General features: G+C 40.6%; 2 protein-coding genes across 3 annotated transcripts in view; one reads left to right on the top strand and one right to left on the bottom strand.

Moving 5' to 3' along the window:
- AKT1 (AKT serine/threonine kinase 1) overlaps positions 1 to 3,767 on the bottom strand; it is a 161,177-nt gene extending 157,410 nt beyond the window's left edge. Inside the window, exons 1-2 of the mRNA XM_058162854.1 lie at positions 3,689 to 3,767; positions 761 to 793 (exon numbers count right to left, since the gene is read on the bottom strand). The gene's annotated coding sequence lies outside the window, so the exon portion shown is untranslated. The remainder of the gene's footprint in view (positions 1 to 760; positions 794 to 3,688) is intronic.
- Positions 3,768 to 8,397: 4,630 nt separating this feature from the next.
- On the top strand, positions 8,398 to 17,353 carry ZBTB42 (zinc finger and BTB domain containing 42). 2 transcript variants are annotated; one of them, XM_058162851.1, is made up of 3 exons: positions 8,398 to 8,842; positions 9,328 to 9,923; positions 10,564 to 17,353. In XM_058162851.1, the coding sequence occupies exon 3, from the start codon at positions 10,578 to 10,580 to the stop codon at positions 12,006 to 12,008; it is 1,431 nt and encodes a 476-aa protein (XP_058018834.1). In that variant the 5' UTR covers positions 8,398 to 8,842; positions 9,328 to 9,923; positions 10,564 to 10,577; the 3' UTR covers positions 12,009 to 17,353. The 2 variants fall into 2 exon arrangements, with proteins under 2 accessions (XP_058018834.1, XP_058018833.1); XM_058162850.1 differs by lacking the exon at positions 9,328 to 9,923.
- The last annotated feature ends 873 nt before the right edge of the window (positions 17,354 to 18,226 follow it).

Here is an 18,226-nt window from a genome sequence, read left to right as displayed (position 1 = left end):
CTAGAAGACCACCACTTAACTATGAGCCAGCAGTATGCTGCAGCTGTCACAAAAGCTAATACAGACCTAGGTTATGTCAAGGGAAAGTTTCAAGATCATGTGAAGTGATAGTATCACTTTATTACATCCAGTTCTGGTCATCATGAATCAAAGAAGATATTGAGAATTTTGAGACTACAAAAAGTCTAGAGAAGAGCAATAAAGATGATTAGGGAATTGGAGGCTAAAGTATATAATGAACAGTTACAGAAACTAGATATGTCTACTCTAACAAAGACAAATACTAGGGGTGACATGATAGCAGTCTTCCAATATTTGAGGGATGGTCACAGAGAAGAAGGGTCAACCCTTTCTCCTGATAGCAGGACAAGAAGTAATGGATGGAAGCTTATCAAAAAGAGATCCATTGCAGAATTAAGGAGAAATTTCCTGACAATGAGAAAAATTAATCAGTGGAATGGCTTGCCTCTAGAAGTTGTGAATGGTCTACCACTGGAGGTTTTTAAGATGAGATTAGACAGCCATTTGTCTAAAATTGTAATCCTGCTCATGTGAACTAGAAGACTGCCATAGTCACTTCCAACTTTGTTAGTCTATATTCCGTGTTCTATAAGATCAAACTAATGACAAATACAGCATTTAGCCTTGAATATTTTACAGTATTCTTCCCATGCCATGCCCACCAAGCCACGCCCACCAAGCCATGCCACACCCACCAAGCCACACGCACAGAACCGGTAGTAAAAAAATTGAAACTCACCACTGCCCCAGCTCCTTTGAAATGTCTATAATACTGGGAAATAGAGAAGGAAAAGAAGATGACTAACAGCAAGGTGGATGGATTTGATTACAGCAGTAATAGATCCATCATTGGAAGACAAGAAGAGCTAGCTAGACTAAGGACAAATTATCCTGAAGGAGATCCATCTATTTAGTTATTAAGATTTGATACGGAGTTGAAATCACTAATCAAAACTATGGTTTAATGTGTCACCCTAGCAGTTTAGATATAGTTAGTCAGTCAAGTTAAACAGTAGGTTAGTATGATGTGTTGAATAAGACACATATCAAACATGTTGATAAAATTATGCTGCAGTTACTATTGAAACTAGTTTTGGAATCAATTTTTGACTACTGAGCTTTCAGATTGGTTGGAGTTCAAATATGTTGCTATTTTGGTTGGTTGGTTGGTTGGTTGATCACAGCTCTCACAACAGATGTGCATTATTCATTCATTTATGTTCAAGTTATTATATTTTATTATCTGCTCATTTGCATGTTCCCTGATGTTTAAATTACTTTTATTTCTTTTTTAACTGTTTCTTTTTTAACCTAAGTTCCATGATGAAGGGTAAATAAACAAAAAATCAATTTCCAACTCGGTGGAGCTTAAAAACTGTTAGATTAATGATATGTTAATGTATTTATAGAATATCCATCCCATAATTTTCAATGGCAATTATTAAATTAATCCTGTGGAAAAACAAACTGAAAAAACTGTAGCGAAAACAAACCAATTAATATATAGTACTGTTGACATGGGTAAGTTTCCGAGATGAGAAAAATCCAAGTTATTGTATGTGAGAGAGGAAGGTTCTATAGTCACTTAGTTCAGGGGTCTGCAAACTTGGCTCTTTTAAGACTTGTGGACTTCAACTCCCAGAGTTCCTCAGCCAGCTTTGCTTAAGTCTTAAAAGAGCCAAGTTTGCAGATCCCTGGCTTAGTTCAAACTCTGAAACAAGTCAGTTTCTTTCACCCTAAACCAGCAGTGAAATCCACTTACCTTCGCTACCGGTTCGGGAATGGGAGTGCGTGGGAGCGCATGTGCACTATGCGCACACGCACCTCTTCTGTGTATACACAGAACTTTCTGTGCATGTGCAGATGGTAAAAAACTGGGGACATAATGGCATCCTGGTGGGTGGGCAGAGTCTCCCACCACCGGCGCTATCAGTTTGACGAACTGGATAGAACCTGGGGGGAATTTCACCGCTGCCCTAAACCTACTTCATACTTCATAAAGTTATATCCTACTTGTTGAGAGGATATAAAACAAGAAAGAGGAATAAACTCCACATGCCATTCTGAGATATCCTAGCTTGGATATTATGAGTTCAGACTGCATTTATACATCTTATTAAGGATTGGTGTGTTTAAAAATGGGTTCATAAATAAACCTCAAATGGCTGGATTCACAAACATAACAAGCAATTGACAAGCAAATCACTTGGCTGAGTTTATTGTGACTTTGCTGGATGAACCCAGAAGAACTTGTGCAATTTGTGTGAAACTAAAATGGGGTTTGGTTGTTTGCAGCTTAGGCTGTAATGCAAAAGAACCATTTTGGCTTAACTTATATAAATGGAAATAGGCTCCATTTAGGAGCATACTGTACAAGCCATTGATTTTCAGCACTTTTTCATGATAATTTTTATTTAAAAACCCCCAAAACAATATTAGTCAGAGCTAGAATCTCTTATATAGTGTCCAGGTTTTCAAGGCAGAAACATACTATATCCTACAAATTAAGTCAGACCATGAGTTAAATTATTATTTGGATGAGCGCCTTAACAAATGTTATCCGTGGCTCCTGCATTGTCCAAATAAGTCATAATTAGCCAGGGATAAACCATACATTGAACACAACCAAACAGAATATTTTATTGTCTTAAAGTTTTAATTTTGACCAAAATATGTTTTCAGTGCTGTGGACCACTTAGTTGTCTCTCAGAAACCAGTTCTTCAGAGATGCCTTATGACCCAGCCATTCCTCTCTGGAGAGCTGCCAAAACATGAGCCTAAGTAGTTACAGTAGGACAGTGAGATTTTTATTTTATATTTTTAATCTGGGATGAGATTTGGTAGCTGGAATAAAGCCAGCAGGCAGAGTGGGTTTTAGCATCTGTTATGTTTTAATTCAGATTTTAATTAGGTACTTTACATTTTTAAAGAAATTGCTATTCAAGCAGGACTTTATTTTCTAACATTGGAGTAACATCAGCTCACCACCAAATAGATATCTCCAGCATGGTAGTTGAGTAAACCTCAATTTAATTGACTAGCGGAGGAAATGCTACCCATTAAATCAAAATGTTGAATGGGATTTTATATAGGCATAAAGGATATAGTATATGACAGATTTTGTCTGTTGTGTTATCAGTCTGTTAAACAAAAATCTATTATGAGTTTTCTTATGAAATAAAGATATCTGATAGCCCTTCACCATAATTAAAACTTCAGAATGTTTAAAGATGGTTTTTGTCCATGGTACCTCCAAAATCAAGGGTCTTGCTTATAGTTGCTAAAAACAAGCCAAATCATAATTAAGGGGTTCTGATCACCTCACAGTCTTAATTATCTCAAGCCAAGTATAACAACTTCCTGCATTCTGCTACAAATCTTGGTTTCATTAAGTACACTGAAGTACATTAAGAACACTGAAAAACTTAGAATGGGCTAGATTCGCACATTTTGCTAAGCCATAAATTATACATATGGTTGGATTCATACAAGAAGCTAGGACAGAATGAAACAAACCTTATTAGTGCAATGCATGATATGATGACCCAGGGCAAGGTGCGGAGGCAACACAGCCAGCTGATAGTTCGAACTCCCCTTTATTGCTCCAGTTTTCCCCCAAATGCTCCCACGTTTATGGCAAGTCCCTGAGCAAAGCAGTCACACTCACCTCCAGCAGCCTCTGGTTGTGAGCAGTTCCGCAAAATGCTGTTAACATGGTGGCTTCAAGGCAAGAAATCCAGTGAGGCAAAGGAACAAGGCAGCAATAAGGCAAGAAGACTAGCGAATTCCAAACATCTGCAAAGGCACACAAAACACCACAAATTCAGCACTTGTTCCCAACAAGCTCCCCTCCCCATGGCATCTCCTTCAGTCCCCAGGTGTCCCTTCTGAAGAGGGACAGGATGCTCTCCTCCCAAGCTGTCAGGTCGGCCTGTGTTGCTCCAGCCTCTTCTCCACTCTCTGTGCTCAGGGATCAGGACGGGGCATTCCTTGCTCATTGCCTGACTGTTGCTCCTCATCTCCACTGCCTGCCCTGTCTTCCCTCCCTCTCGTTCGTCCTGCCCCCATTCTTTCCTGTTGGCAAGCCGTCCCAGGCCTGAGGGACCCGGAGCTGCCTTGTCCTGCTCCTTCCTGCATTCCTCCGGAGCCAATGAGGCCGCCCCTTCAACCTCCGTTGGCCCCAGCTCCGGCTCGTCCTCTTCCGCAGACTCATGAATTCATTCAATCTATTACAAACTATTGGCCCTAATCCTTATATAATTGTAGTTAAAATGTATATATTGCATAGTTTGACCCTAGTTAAATATTTGACATCTCCTACTGTTGGATACCAATAAGCTGCAATTACTCATAAACACTATACAACGTGAACCCAGAAATGTTGAATAAAATAAAATTTGCAATGAAACTACAAATGCTATAATATGCCCCAAGTTCAAAATCAACCTAAAGGAATTTTAACCTACTTATAGCTTTATGCTTACATTTTGCCCTAGATAGAAACTGTGGTGAGCAAATTCTGTATGTACAAATTCTGTATATACAGTTAATACATAGATTAAGAACAGTACTGGCACATGGGAATTTAATATAAAGAGACTTAAGTGACCAGGGTCTTGTTTAAATTGGAAACATAGGTCAGTGGCATAGCATATATTTTCCACTTAAAATATTTGTTCATGCAAAATTAATTTTTTTTTCTACCAGTGGAATCTCACACATCTGCATAGATGTGTGAGATTCCAGTGCCAGTGAGTTACCTATAGAAAAATGTATTGCTTTTTCTATTACAATTATTACAATGAATTTGTTCAACATTTCTTTCAAAAGAGTGGTAGTGCTCTTACAGCGTCCTTTACATTTATTGCAACCCAAGAGAGGCCTTAACAAAGGAGCCCATTGGATTTTTTTTCCACACTGGGAAGTGTAGGGAACTTTATCACCCACCTACCCCAATACCATGAAGACACATTTGAGAAAACATCAAATATCCTGAAAAGGTAGAAAAATAACAAGTCTTTTTTTTTTGCCAGGGAAGCAAACATTTGAGAAATTGTAGGACAGATGTCAGCCTAGCATTGTTGGATTTGGGTAGTGCAGCACTTCATATTTGAAGCCCCAAAGTTGGACCAAGCAGAGATTTACACATACAGTATAACATCTGACTTCTCAGATTTAGATTTTGATTGGTGTGGCAACTTTTGGAGTATGCCACCCCACATGTACACAAATAACCATATAGCAATGCATTATCCTCTCCCTGAAGCATGATACGGTGTAGAACTCTTATAAAGCATCCTTCCCAATCTGGTACCTTCCTGACCTGTTGGATTGATGACTCCTATCTTGGAAGTTCTGCTAGACAAAAACGTTTGCTGCATTTGAAAGAAAGCTCCCATTTTTTTATTTCTGGTAAGGCAACTGCAGCTTTAAAAGTTGCAGGGGAGCTACAAATTCAACAAATGTGGCTTTCCCCTAATATGCAGAAGTAATACTAGAAAAAAGAGCCAATTTGATGTGGTAGTTAAGGTATCAGATTGGAAATTGGGTGACTGTAAGTTCTTGTAAGTACTGTAAGTACTTTGAGCACAAAGCCAGCTGGGTGACCTTGGGCCAGCCACATACTCTCAGCCGTAGGAAAAAGACAGCAATGGCAAACCACTTCTGAAAAATCTTGCCAAAAGAAAACCCTGCAGGGATTTGTCCAGGCAGTTGCCGGGATTCAACACTGGCAAGAAAGGAAAGAAAAAAAGTAGAAAGCTGAGTTTCATATGGCAAGTTTTTTATTTTTCTTATTTTTATTCTATGCAAAAAGAAAGAACATTCACATCCCGGTGGTCAAATATAGAAAGAGAGAGAAGATAGAAAACAAATGTCTGTCTTGTGCCTGCAACTTTGTTCTTCGTTATTTAAGAGATCTGGCAGGTTGCAGCATCAGAATGCTTACGAACAACAAGGCAAGAGATTTTCATCACCTACCCTTATTACTTTATTGCTATTCCAAAATTGGTTTGATAATAGAACAATTAAAATACAAATAATATAAGCCGTGCTGAAAGTAATGTAAAATAAACACATGCATTTTAAAAACAGGGTGAAGAGAAATCCAATATTAACCCTGCGAGCACTCCAGGAAAAAGCGGAATGAATATTTAAATAGATGTCACCAGGCCTGGTAACCACAAGGTGTGGCTGAGCTATACATCAGGTTGCTTTTGCAGGACTTTGGTGCTATTTTCATGTGTTTTCTGCTCTTTCTTATGTTTTAATATCGTGAAGTGCAGCATTAAAATACTCTTTTAATATTGTCAGAGTTTTTAACATGAGATGGGCTGCCATATATATATGGAAATAAATAAGTATGCAAAGAAACCAACAATCATACCCCACAAAAACACATTCCCCAACCCACTGGCCAGTTAAGCCTACCCGATGACAGTCATATGGCGTAATGCCAACCACGTGGTCCGGCTTGTAAACTCACGTACGCGCGTCTTTCCTACAGAGGCGCCCTCAATTTCCTCTACAGGACTGTAACGAAGACCAACTAGTAAGAGATTTGTAAGCGAGCATTTTGAAAGGAGCCAATAGTAGTGGTAGTTCGCCACTGGCTCCACCCTCCCGGGCAAACTGACCAAATTGGGCACGTGTAAAAGTTGTTGAGGGCGGGGAAGTTCAGTCAATCCTTCCAGTCTATCTGGTACGCTGCGATTAGCGGAGTTTTGGGATTTATAGAAACCTAAAACATATTGCATGGTGATGGGGAAAAAACCCTTTAGGATGCAAGTAAAGCAAGTTATCCTTTAGGATGCTGCGGGATTATTAACATGCTGTTTTAAGAATTGCAAGCATACCGCTAAGCGTCCAGACTCAATGTGATCAAGTAAAGGTGCAAGCGAATTCCGGCATTTTTAGGGAAAAGTCTCATCTCAAATGCTTCGAAATTTGAGCTCATTCCTTTCCAGGTAAATAATGTAGCCCTTGACCGCGTAGATAGGATTGCGTATTTACGTTGGCTTCAAGACCAGTTGTCGAACAATAGATAATGAGAAGATGCACAGTAATTTTGCTTGACATTCCTGTGGCAACTGCGTATTAGGATAAAATTTGAATTTGAAGAAATTGCTATTTTTTAAAAACAACCCAGAATAAAACATGCAAGTTATCCGAAACAATGATGTTCTTATGTGCTCAATTGCAGTCCATCAATTCTGTGCTTATCTACTCAAATGTTGCCCGTCAATCTGGGATTGCACTCAATATCGTTCCTTAGTTCCAATTTGCGATTCCTTTACAAGGTGGTATTTCTATCTATTGTACATAAAACACAGGTTGTACCAATCATGTATGACATCTCATCCTTGCAGCCGATTTGTGTGTAAAATTACTGCAAACTGGACGGCTTGCTTTTCGGTGATCTTACAACACTGCAGCGCAGTAGCTCAATAAACATACCGGCACTTGGAACTGTTACCCAGTGTTCCCATTGATAATTGTTAGAATATAGGATTGCAGCCTTCCTCTGATTTCAATTAAATAAATGTCGCCGCGCTATGTAATATTTCGGATGTTTCAAAACCCGCATTAGGACCCATAGCAAGTAGTGTTGGGCAATAGCGTTACTACGCGCACTTGTGAAAAGTTCAGTTAAAAAAAAAATCAGTCCGCGCGATTTTGCACGTGTCTGTCAATGGGCTCTTGTGTAAAAAGCGCTCAAGAGGAACCCAGTCTTATTGAGTCCTACTACCGAGGCGGATCTCGAACAGAAAGACTGCACCGATCGGGAGTTTCAACAACTGCGGGGGGGACGGGACGAACCGCTGCCAGTTGTTGAGAAAAGTACAGTGAAGCACAAACCCGAATCCAACACAGACTACTTGAATTAAATTCGCTATTTTGCTTCTCATATTTAGCGGCGGATTTCCTTACGGGGGGGGGGCGCGAGGAAGAGGAAGAATTCATCTCTTCGTCCTACCCTTTCTCGTCTGAAAACAAACACAGGCTATTTTTTTCCGCCCCTGAGGTCCTGAGAGTGAAACATTGCTGCGTACAAATACTTGCATTTTTTATTTTCATACGTCGACGTTCCTTTCTTTCTTTTTCTTTTCCTAATTGCTCAAAAAGGGTTCTTTTTGCAAAGCTACACTCCTGTCCACGAACATCTCCCTCCCTTGCAGCCTTTTAAGCTGCCAGCGAGTTGGGACTGGGACGGGAGGGGGTTGAGTTAAGAGGAGGGGAAAAAAAAAAAACCCGAGCAGGATTTACAAATGCAAAGAAGCAGCTGAGGACCCACAGCAGCTGCTGCTGCTGCCGCTGCCCAGAACAGAAGCCCTGGCAGGCTGGCTGGCGGCTGAAGGGAGGAGGGACTTTTGTGTGTGTGGTGTGTATTTTGTTTTTTTTAAAAGCGGGGGGTTGCCAGCAGCAGCAGTCAGACGACAGTGCCATACAACCGGCCGCAGGCGCGTCAGGAGCAGCGCCCCGCCAGCAGCGCCTGGAGCTCGCCTGGGATCGCTATTGTGTGCGGACCGAAAAGCGAAAAGAAAGCCCGCGCGCACTCTCTCTCCCCCCCACCTCCACCCCGGGCCCGGAAAGTATCGCGAGAGCGCCCTGGCTAACAACCTGCTTCGCAACACACACAGGAGCGCTGCCGCTGGGTTACCAGCAACAAGGAGCAGCTACACGGAGCAGCCGAGGGAGGAGGGGGAAGCACATCTGGGCAAGGCGTAGAGTTTGAGGCAGGGAAGTGGAGGAGGAAAAAAAAAAAAGACTCGAGCACATGCCGTGCTCCAGCGGCACCTCTGAGCAGCGCCCGGCCAGGCGGGTGAGTAGTCGAGCAGCATTTTTCCAAGCTGCAGGTTTTCCCCATCCCTCACCCGAGCCTCCGCGGAGGGAGGGGGGTGGGTGGGTGCGGAGAGGCCTTTTCGGGTTCCCCAGAAGAGATCCCATTCGCTGCCTCCGGAGTGTTCGGCTTCCGCGCTATTTTGGGCCGTTTGTTGGATGCGTTTGGCTCCACCGGGCACCCAAGCACAAAGGGGGAAGCTGAACGGATTGCCTTACAAAGTTAGAAAGAACTGGTGGGGTGACTGTGTGTGCTGTTGCTACTTTAGAGCATAGGAAAGCGGTCGTGGGGTAGATCATCCAAAGGCATCTTAGCCTTAGAGGGCGATGTGCTTTTTAAAATGGGTGGGTGGGTAGAGAAGAGAAGAAGGATCCTTAAAAGTTTGCAAACTGCAAATCCGAACTTTGTTTTTTCTCTCTCCCCCCTCCCTCCCTGCTGCTGCTGCTCTTCCGCGCACCTCTCCAAAGGTCAAGCTGTGTGTCCTCCATTAAGAGTAACTAGCAATAAGATTGTTATTTAAGCAACTTTCCTGGGGTGGTGTGGAAAGAGGGGGGGAGGCGGCGATAGGATTTAGAATGAGGGAAGGACTCGGTTTAAGTTTGAGATTTAATAGATGGCTATAAATGGGGGGGGGGTTGTTGCTGGAACTTTAAAAGGCAGCAAGCTGTGGTTGGCTGGTAGCTAGATTTGAAGTAACATATGGCATTAAAAGGGGCACAGCTGGAGGTAGCATTTCCATCGCAGTGAAGTCAGAGCAGCTGACTCTCCAGCTTGCGGTGTAATTAGCAAACGGAGCACTCCTCCCATCCCTCTCCTCCCTCCCAGACGCTTTTCCTTTTCTTTTTTTTTTCCCTCTCCCCCCCCTCTCTTTTTTCACACACACACACACACACACACAAGCATTCTTCCATTACTGGCTAGTGAAAGCCTCTTCTCTTCCCAAACATTTGGGTGATGGGGGGAGGGGAGACTCGAAGCAAAAAGCTTAGGCTGTTCTAGAACTTTTGGGAGGGGGATTCGGTTTCCTCCCTGAGAACCCTTCGCTCTGTTTTCTCTATTCAAGGTAAGGTCCCTGAGATATTACGTCCTCCTCAGAGGAGCCTTAATTACAGGTAGCTGAGGAGGAATTGCAAAATATTGGGAGGGGGGTTTTTGTGTGTTTTTGCTTTTAATAACTTTTCAGAGTTGCATCTTAGTTTTAACTATGCCTTCTTATATAACTCTGATTTTTGTTTTGGAGGGCAAGGGATGGTTTAAAAGAACAAAGCCAATGTGGTTATGCTTTTTCTTGGAGTAGTAATATTTTTAAGTTTGGGGATGCAAAATTCATTTTTTTTAAATCAAGCAGTTATGGTGATCCCTTGGAGTTAAGACTTCCAGGAATGCATAAAACTCTGAAGTCAATCTCCTCCTCCCCCCCCCCCTTTTAAAGCCTTGAGTGGCAAAGGTTGGAGGCGTTACTTCCTTAGAAGCTTTGGTTTACTTAAGAGTCAAGTTTTTCCTGTTTTTCAAGCAGGTGCTCTAATGTGGGGAGGCATTTTTGAAAATAAAAAAATAAAGTAAAATTTGCAATCAGTTAACAGGTGAACTGTTATCCCCAAGGTTCCAGTTATCCCCTCCCCAGCCAATCTGTTTGTTTATTAATAGCTGGTTTGAAGCCCTGTGGTTTAGAGTAGCATTCAAGTTTTTCCTGTTTTGAACAGGTTATGAAGGAAGAATGGAGTTCCCAGACCATAGCCGGCAGTTGCTGCAGTGTCTGAGTCAGCAGCGTCACCAGGGCTTCCTGTGTGACTGTACTGTTTTAGTTGGAGACGCTCAGTTCCGAGCCCACAGAGCTGTTCTCGCTTCTTGCAGCATGTACTTCCATCTTTTCTACAGGGACCAGCTAGACAAAAGGGACATTGTGCATCTGAACAGTGACATTGTGACAGCCCCAGCCTTTGGCTTGCTGCTTGAATTCATGTACGAAGGCAAGCTGGAGTTCAACAGCCTCCCGGTTGAAGATGTGCTGGCTGCAGCCAGCTACCTTCACATGTACGACATTGTGAAAGTCTGCAAGGGCAAGCTGAAAGATAAGGAGTTGTGCGGGGATGAAAAGATGAACGGCAGTGGGATTCCTTTGGAAAGAGACATGCGGGTCCTTGATGAAGGAGTGCCCTTGGGGCGTGAGCTCAGCCCCGGGAACAAACAAAAATTGATTGCTTTAGAATATGAAAGATCAGCTGGAAAAGAAAAGGACAGTAGCTATCTGGGCTGGTCCTCTGAATTTGTAAGTATCAACTCTGCATTAGCAGAAGCAGAATTGGACACTGTGGCAGCTGAAAAAACAAGAGCTAATGTCTGTAGTTCAGTGGGACCTTTGTCCCAAAGATCTCTTAACCACTCCTTGGCTTCATCTGGCATAGAATGCGCTTTAGACCTGTCTTTCAAGTCTGTGGCCGGGAAGGATTCCTTCCACCCCTCCTATGTCTTTGGACAGCTGGCTTCCAATGGTCAGCAGCAGAGTAGCAAACCTCTGATTAAGGATGAGCCAGAATCTTTATCAGATGGAGAAGAGAGTGAGGCAAGGTGCCTAGAAAATCAGCATTTGGGGAGTTCTGCCAAGAGCCTGATGACAGGATTGGGAAATGTGTTTGCAGGGAATGGCAATTCCCAAGAGCCAGAGGAAGACTTAGATCACGAACGGGAGGTGAGTGAAGATGACATGGATTCCTCTGACATTCCGTCCTTGGGGGTCTTGGTGCCTCCAGGTCACATCTGTATTTGCCCGCTCTGCAGCAAAGTCTTTCCTAGCCCGCATGTCCTCCAGCTGCATCTCAGCTCTCATTTCCGCGATAAGGATGTTTCAAGAACCAGGCTTTCCCCTGATGGTTCGGTGCCTACGTGTACACTTTGTGGCAAGACTTTCTCCTGTATGTACACCTTAAAAAGACACGAGAGGACTCACTCGGGTGAGAAACCGTACACCTGTGGTCAGTGTGGGAAGAGCTTCCAGTATTCTCACAACCTGAGCCGCCATGCAGTAGTGCACACGAGGGAGAAGCCCCATGGCTGCAAGTGGTGCGAGAGACGGTTCACTCAGTCAGGCGATTTATACAGACACATCCGTAAATTTCACTGTGGCCTTGTAAAGTCACTGGTGGTTTGAGAGAAGTTGCCAAAAGGCACCATTTATTGGACTTCTTTACTCTGTTGATTCACTTCGGGCAAATTATATTTTGAGGGGTTGGGAGAATGTAATTCTACATTTCATAGAGGGAAGGCTTCAATTGGGCATTTTCCCTATCTTTAGGCCTACTGTAGGCCTGCAATTACCCTTAATATTCTGTTCGTTTTGGAGTAACAAGCTGAATCTCAATCTGAATTCTTGGATAGAAGCTGATTTAATCTCTTTGGTTTACTGTAATTGGTATGCTTCTGTCTTGGTGGATGTGCTTCTGATAAGTTGGAAATATGGTGAGGAAAATAGAAACCTTGATCAAAAGTGCTCCTTGGGTGAGATGTACTAGATTTGCCTGCATAACAGCTCCTCCCTTCCTTCCAGTTTAGCACTCGTATCTGCAGTGCAGATGCCTCAAGTAGGCAATTTCAGAGTTCTAATGGCCCCAGTTCCTTTATTGCTTTGGATGTAGATTTTTTTTTGTCAGTGTTTTTAATCTGTTCCAGACAAGCAAAAATCCAAAGGGAGGAGGGGGAGGGGGAGGGATAGACTTTTTATTTATGAAGTATGTGAGAGAGAAGAAATCTGAGTTCATGTGCCTCATGGGGACTGTCTAGAATTCTTATGATAATTTTCACTATAATTTGAAGAGGCCTTGAAATCAATGTAAGGTGAGGCTGAAAATTCCCCCTTTAGCAGGTGATAGTTCTATTCTTTTGAAACTCCACCTGCCAAACCATCAGCCTCACTGGTGCTGCTACTCTTTTGCCTTTGCCAATACTTTGGAATTTCTCTCTGAATTTACATTTCTCGTGAATTGTAGTGAAATACTTGTTGTCCTTTTCTTCCCTCTTAGCTATCATGTATAGAATTGTGGATGTGAACTTTGGCTTTTGTATATGGAAAGCCAGAGTGGTTCCTCCATCCCCTAATATGAATTACCTGCTGTGAAATGGATCACGGGTGGAATGAAAGGAGCTTACCTGTGCATTCATACCTGGATTAATGCTGAAGGAAAAGAAGGAGAGAACCTTTCAAGATGAATCTTGAAATAGTGTAGGAGAGAATCAAGATGCAGGCATTATAACTTGGTGCAACACATTCATACTTCCTAGTGTAGTCCTCTAGTTTTGCTTCTAACAAAAGCACTTTTTTCAGGTAAATGATGGAGAAAAAATTGGAATTTTAAAATTTAAAATGTTCTTTGCCTATTGAGGCTGTTGAGAGTTCCTAATTCCCAAAAGATACTTTCCTTCTTTAAATTACTTGACAGGCATGGTTTTTAGGATTGGGGGGGGAGGGGTGGATTTCACGGTCAATAAGGTACTGCAGATTATTCAGTGGTGGAAACATACTGTAATAGTTTTACTTTGACAATGAAAATAAGTGGTGGTATTTGAAGGCCCATTATCTTTTTAGCCCTTATTTTGCTACATGTAAAAGATCCAGCCCTCATTTACCATCAATTATAAAGTTATTTTTGGCCTTAGATTGCCAACTGTGATTAATCCTTCCCATACCGTTGTTTGATTGTAGTCATTAGGAAATGGTGATGCCTAGGCTGACTTCTGTATGTCAGAATTCTGCTAAAAGTGCAAGATCAGACTACACTATTCTACCTCCCCCACTGAGTAATTCAAATTGAGTCTCACAGGCCTGTTTTTATTTGAATCAGGCCAGTGAAGACATTTCTCTATGAAGCATTCATAGTTGCTGTGCCCATCCATCTGTTCATACATAAACAGATAATTTGTGTATTAAGGATGAATGTTCTTCCTTACGCATTCACACATGCTTTACTCCCATTAGCACAGACTTAGACCTATCTCTAAAACATCTGGCTGCTGCAGGAAGTCAATGGTGGGGGGGAGGGGATGCTATTTCTTGGAAACTGAAGAATCAGCTTTTGCCTGACCCTTAAAACACATTCAGCTGGAATAGCTGATGGACAAGAGACTTGGGTTTGAAGAAGAAAAGTGGATTCAAATGAATGGAGCCTTGAAAAGTTATGAGAGAATCAAATGAGCATGTTGAAGGTGCAGATGGCAGTCACATTAATGCATAATTTCCATGTGCATATTATAACGTTATAATATGCACATGGCTTTTTTTTAAATCTTCAAAAAGCTAGGTTTTTGAAAAGATCTCTTCTGCATTTCAAATTATGGGGGAATCTGTTGGTCTCCAGAAAACACACAACCATTTAGTGGCACTGAACATTGTTAAGTCTAAATTAGTGTGAGTTGTTCCATAGGACTGCAAGGGAGCAGGAACTGTTCTCTTGGAAGCAGATCTGCCAGCAAAGGAATTCACAGTTTACCTCTGAAGTCTCTGCTGTAGAATACTTTGTGTTCTTATTGATATACCAGTTCATTTTCATAGATCAAATCTTGTAAAATGCTACTGATTCATAGATGGGGAAGGCTTGATATTGGTTTGCATAATGAACTCGTTATAAGCAAAGCATTACTGCATGACTTTCGGTTGTGTGGTATTTTGGAGAGCTTAAAACAGATTGAAATGTTGTGGTACCTTTGGAAGAAATTTGGAATGTTCACTTATTTCTACCTAATTCCAGTATTCTGTTGCCTGTCATGTTATTAAACATGCCTTCAGATATCCACAAAATATATTTTTGCATATGTGAAATATTTATAAAAAAGAGAGTATAACTGATTAGATTTCTGAGAAGTTGACGTTCAATGAATGGGACTAGAGAAGGATTGCCAAAACAAATTTACTGTCATTTTGGATGCACTGAAATGATTTTTTTGAAAAGGCAAGTAATATTAAAGTTGCAGAAAATATTATCCAGCACTTCCCTTTAATTATTAGAATTCCCCAAAAGGGAGGTTGCATATGTTGCCGCAGGGGATTGTTATATGCTCAGCCAAAATTGTGATTGTGGGTGGTTGTTGGGATCGTTTTTTACAGTAATATATCCCGCTGCTGAAAAGTCATGTAAACAATAACATCTCCAGAGTTAATGTAAAAGCAGTGTCTCGGTTTTAATTTTTTTCCTTCCTGATTTTATGCATTTCCCTTTGAATTGTAGCCAAAATATTTAGGAAATAGTGTTATGAAAAAAGCATAACTACTACATTAACAGCAATATAGCTGTTTCAGAGAGGGAGATGTTATGATAAGTGACTCCTTTTTATTCAGATAAAAACTTATGGTGCAAGCTTTTTTAACTCCTATTTTAAATGATAGTGGCCATAGTGTGTGAAATTTGACATTTATGGAATGTCAGGTTGTAGGTAATTGGTGACTGTATAAACATTCTTACTAACAAGGCGCAGGGTAGAGCACCATATTCCTAAAACACATGACAACAGTACTGTTGTCCTCCTTTCTTCATATCTCTACCCCACCCCTTGGCCCAGATTGGAAATAGCACTGAACAAAACCTTCAAGTTAAGTTATTTCTTTTCTTTTTAAAATTTAAGTTATATATCTATATATATTTTCCTCCTGATGATACTTGATATAGTATTTATTAGATTTTTTTTTAATTAAGGAATGCTTGCTGTGGAGCTTTTTCAGAATAACAAGTGTGAAGTTGGTGATTTTAATTTTATTTCTGTACATGTTTTACAAAGTGAATGTGTGAACATGTGAACCAGTACACAGAATGTAGTGCTCTTTATATGCTGATCCTATGCTGGGTGGAATGGCGGAAGAATACCCATCTCAATATGGAGCCTTGATTGTTTGCAAGGAGCTCTGCTTTCTTGACTGCACGGGAGAACGATGAAGAGATGTTTTATCCCAGGCGCAATACAAGGGGCACTACAAGGAAGGATTTAAGTACCTGGGTCCCTGAACCCGTTTGCCTCTTATCTTGGTACTTGCTGAAGGATTTAAAATTAAGTGCCATAGGATACTAGTGGGTTGGATTTAAGGTTTTTTTTTTTTAGCTAAGTTTAATTTTTTGGAGATGCTCTCTGCTGCAGTTAAAAAAGAACAGGTGGCAGATGCATCCAGCTAAGGGATTTATTGAAGTGTTGTCTTTTTATTATTCTTTCCCAAAATTTCTGGGTTAATCACTTCTTTTTTTAAAAAAAAAAGATTGCACTTTTATTTATCTTTTTCATTCTTTGGATTTTTTAAAAAATCGTTGCAATAGTTCTGAGCATGTTTTGTTTGTTTTTTTATGTTTCTTTACTCCACAGAAAATTACTAAGCACTGTATACTTAGGGTTTGTTTCTTAATATTCAGCAGCTGCTCTGGTTTGCAGAGAGCATAACTGGAAATTTGGGGGCTCCGTTCTGATTTTATTCATTGGAGTCTGAATTTTATCATAGTACAGCTTTACCTAAAACACTGAATTTGTCTTCTACTTCAAACCAATACTGTGAAGTTAATGTTTGAAAGAAAAAAATCTGCTATTTTAAATTGCTTTTAATCTTGGTGCAGTTCAGATTCAAATATGTATATTTAAAGACACTAATTTTTGTGGGAGAGTTTTTATAGTGTATAGTATGTAGAAAAGCTATTGGATTGAACTATATTTTATTAAAAAAAAGTTCTTTCACTGTTTTATAGTGAATTATTGCCCTCACCCTCTCATTGTTGGTTCTATGCTGTATTTTAGGCTAGGTTCGACAATCGCATAAAAATGACTTTGACAAACTTTAATGTCTAGTTTCTGTGTGGTTTTGTTCCTTTTTTTAAAAAAAAATGTGTGTTGGTATGTGCTTTTTTAAAAAAGGAAAAAACTGTGACAATCGTGATTAGAATTGTCTTTACTGAATAAAACACACTAGAGTTACAAGTGAAGTCTTTTGTTTATTTCAAAATATTTATATTGTTCAGAATGAAACCTTCAAAAAGTGATGTTTCCAGAGAAATGATATAGAAGATTCAATACAAGAGGCAAGCAGAGGAAAACAATTTTGAGTCATCCATACTAAAGAACATGTTCAAGTAAAGAAATAAATGTTCAAGGTTATTCTGAAAAGGCTAAATGTAGGTCAAGCTTATAAAAAAAAAATCACTTGACGAAGTGTGGGGTTGTCACTAAAAAGTCCTGCATCTCATGGTCATGATTAGTTTTACCTGTGGATACACTAGCTAGAACTAAGTAGGAGATGGAGATTGAAGCTGCTTTCAAAATTGGGCTGATCTCAAGCCACTTAGGGCTTGAAAAGTTTACGTCAAGAAACTCTTGGCCTCAGGTAGATAGGAAAGGAAAGCCTTTCACACTTACACAGAAAGAAATATGAATTTGTCCTACAATACACTCTACATGCTTCAGAAATTTGCAGTCCCAGATGCCTGCTTGTTTACCTATATGATATACATGCTTATGAACACCCACTTGAAACATGCTAAGAAATAAAAATATGCTTTTATTCAATGCACAGATACCAACAATTTTGAACATTGCTATGACTTATTATATGATGATACCATGCACCTAAAATTTCCTGCTTCATGAATATTCATAGAACGCTCATGGGAAAATTCTCTGCAAATGTACATGAAAACTTGCATGAATGCTGTTCAATCAATAATAGGCTTTGGCCACAATTGCCAGAATTGATGTAACATTTTCAAGGTACGATCCACGCTTTATAAATTTCACAGCTGAGTCACACATAGGGCTAAGTCATCTCTATTACGATTCACTGTAATATATGAAAGTGGTCCTCCTGTGATATGAAATTGGATCACATCCATCACAGACTCTGGCTCTTGAATAACTAACTATCTGTGTGATAAAAAGTCTTTAAGAAATATGCTCTGGAAAATGATTAAAAGTAGTTTGCAGGAGGAGAGAAAAATGGATATACACAAAGATGGGAGGGTTAAACTTTATTCACGGCTAATTGTCCTCTGTGCTACAGGATTTGCCTTAGGAGAAAAACACGGTGTTCTGTTTTCCATGTGACTTGTAATCCAGTCCTCCCAAACATTCCTGAATTAACAAGGCTGGGTAGGTCTCCATAGAAAAAAGCCACAAGAGAACTAAATAAAATGAGCATCTCCAAGGACTGGAATTAAGTTGTCTACTACCACCACCACTACAATTTCCAGTTAGCTTGTTCAAGAAGCATTACTGAAATAAAGGGCAAGGTAGACGCATGGGATCATGGAAACCATCAGAAAGTGCCTGGCAGAGTCGCAGTTGATTGGTTGAAATGGTGAGTATCTGTCCAGTCACCAGGGGTTGGAGGCAATTTGATGATATCTCACTGAA

This window comes from Ahaetulla prasina, chromosome 1, assembly GCF_028640845.1.
Source record: "Ahaetulla prasina isolate Xishuangbanna chromosome 1, ASM2864084v1, whole genome shotgun sequence".
In the NCBI taxonomy this organism is placed as follows: Eukaryota; Metazoa; Chordata; class Lepidosauria; order Squamata; family Colubridae; genus Ahaetulla; species Ahaetulla prasina.
Note: the sequence above shows the minus strand (reverse complement) of the source record. Positions and strands in the feature narration are given on the sequence as shown.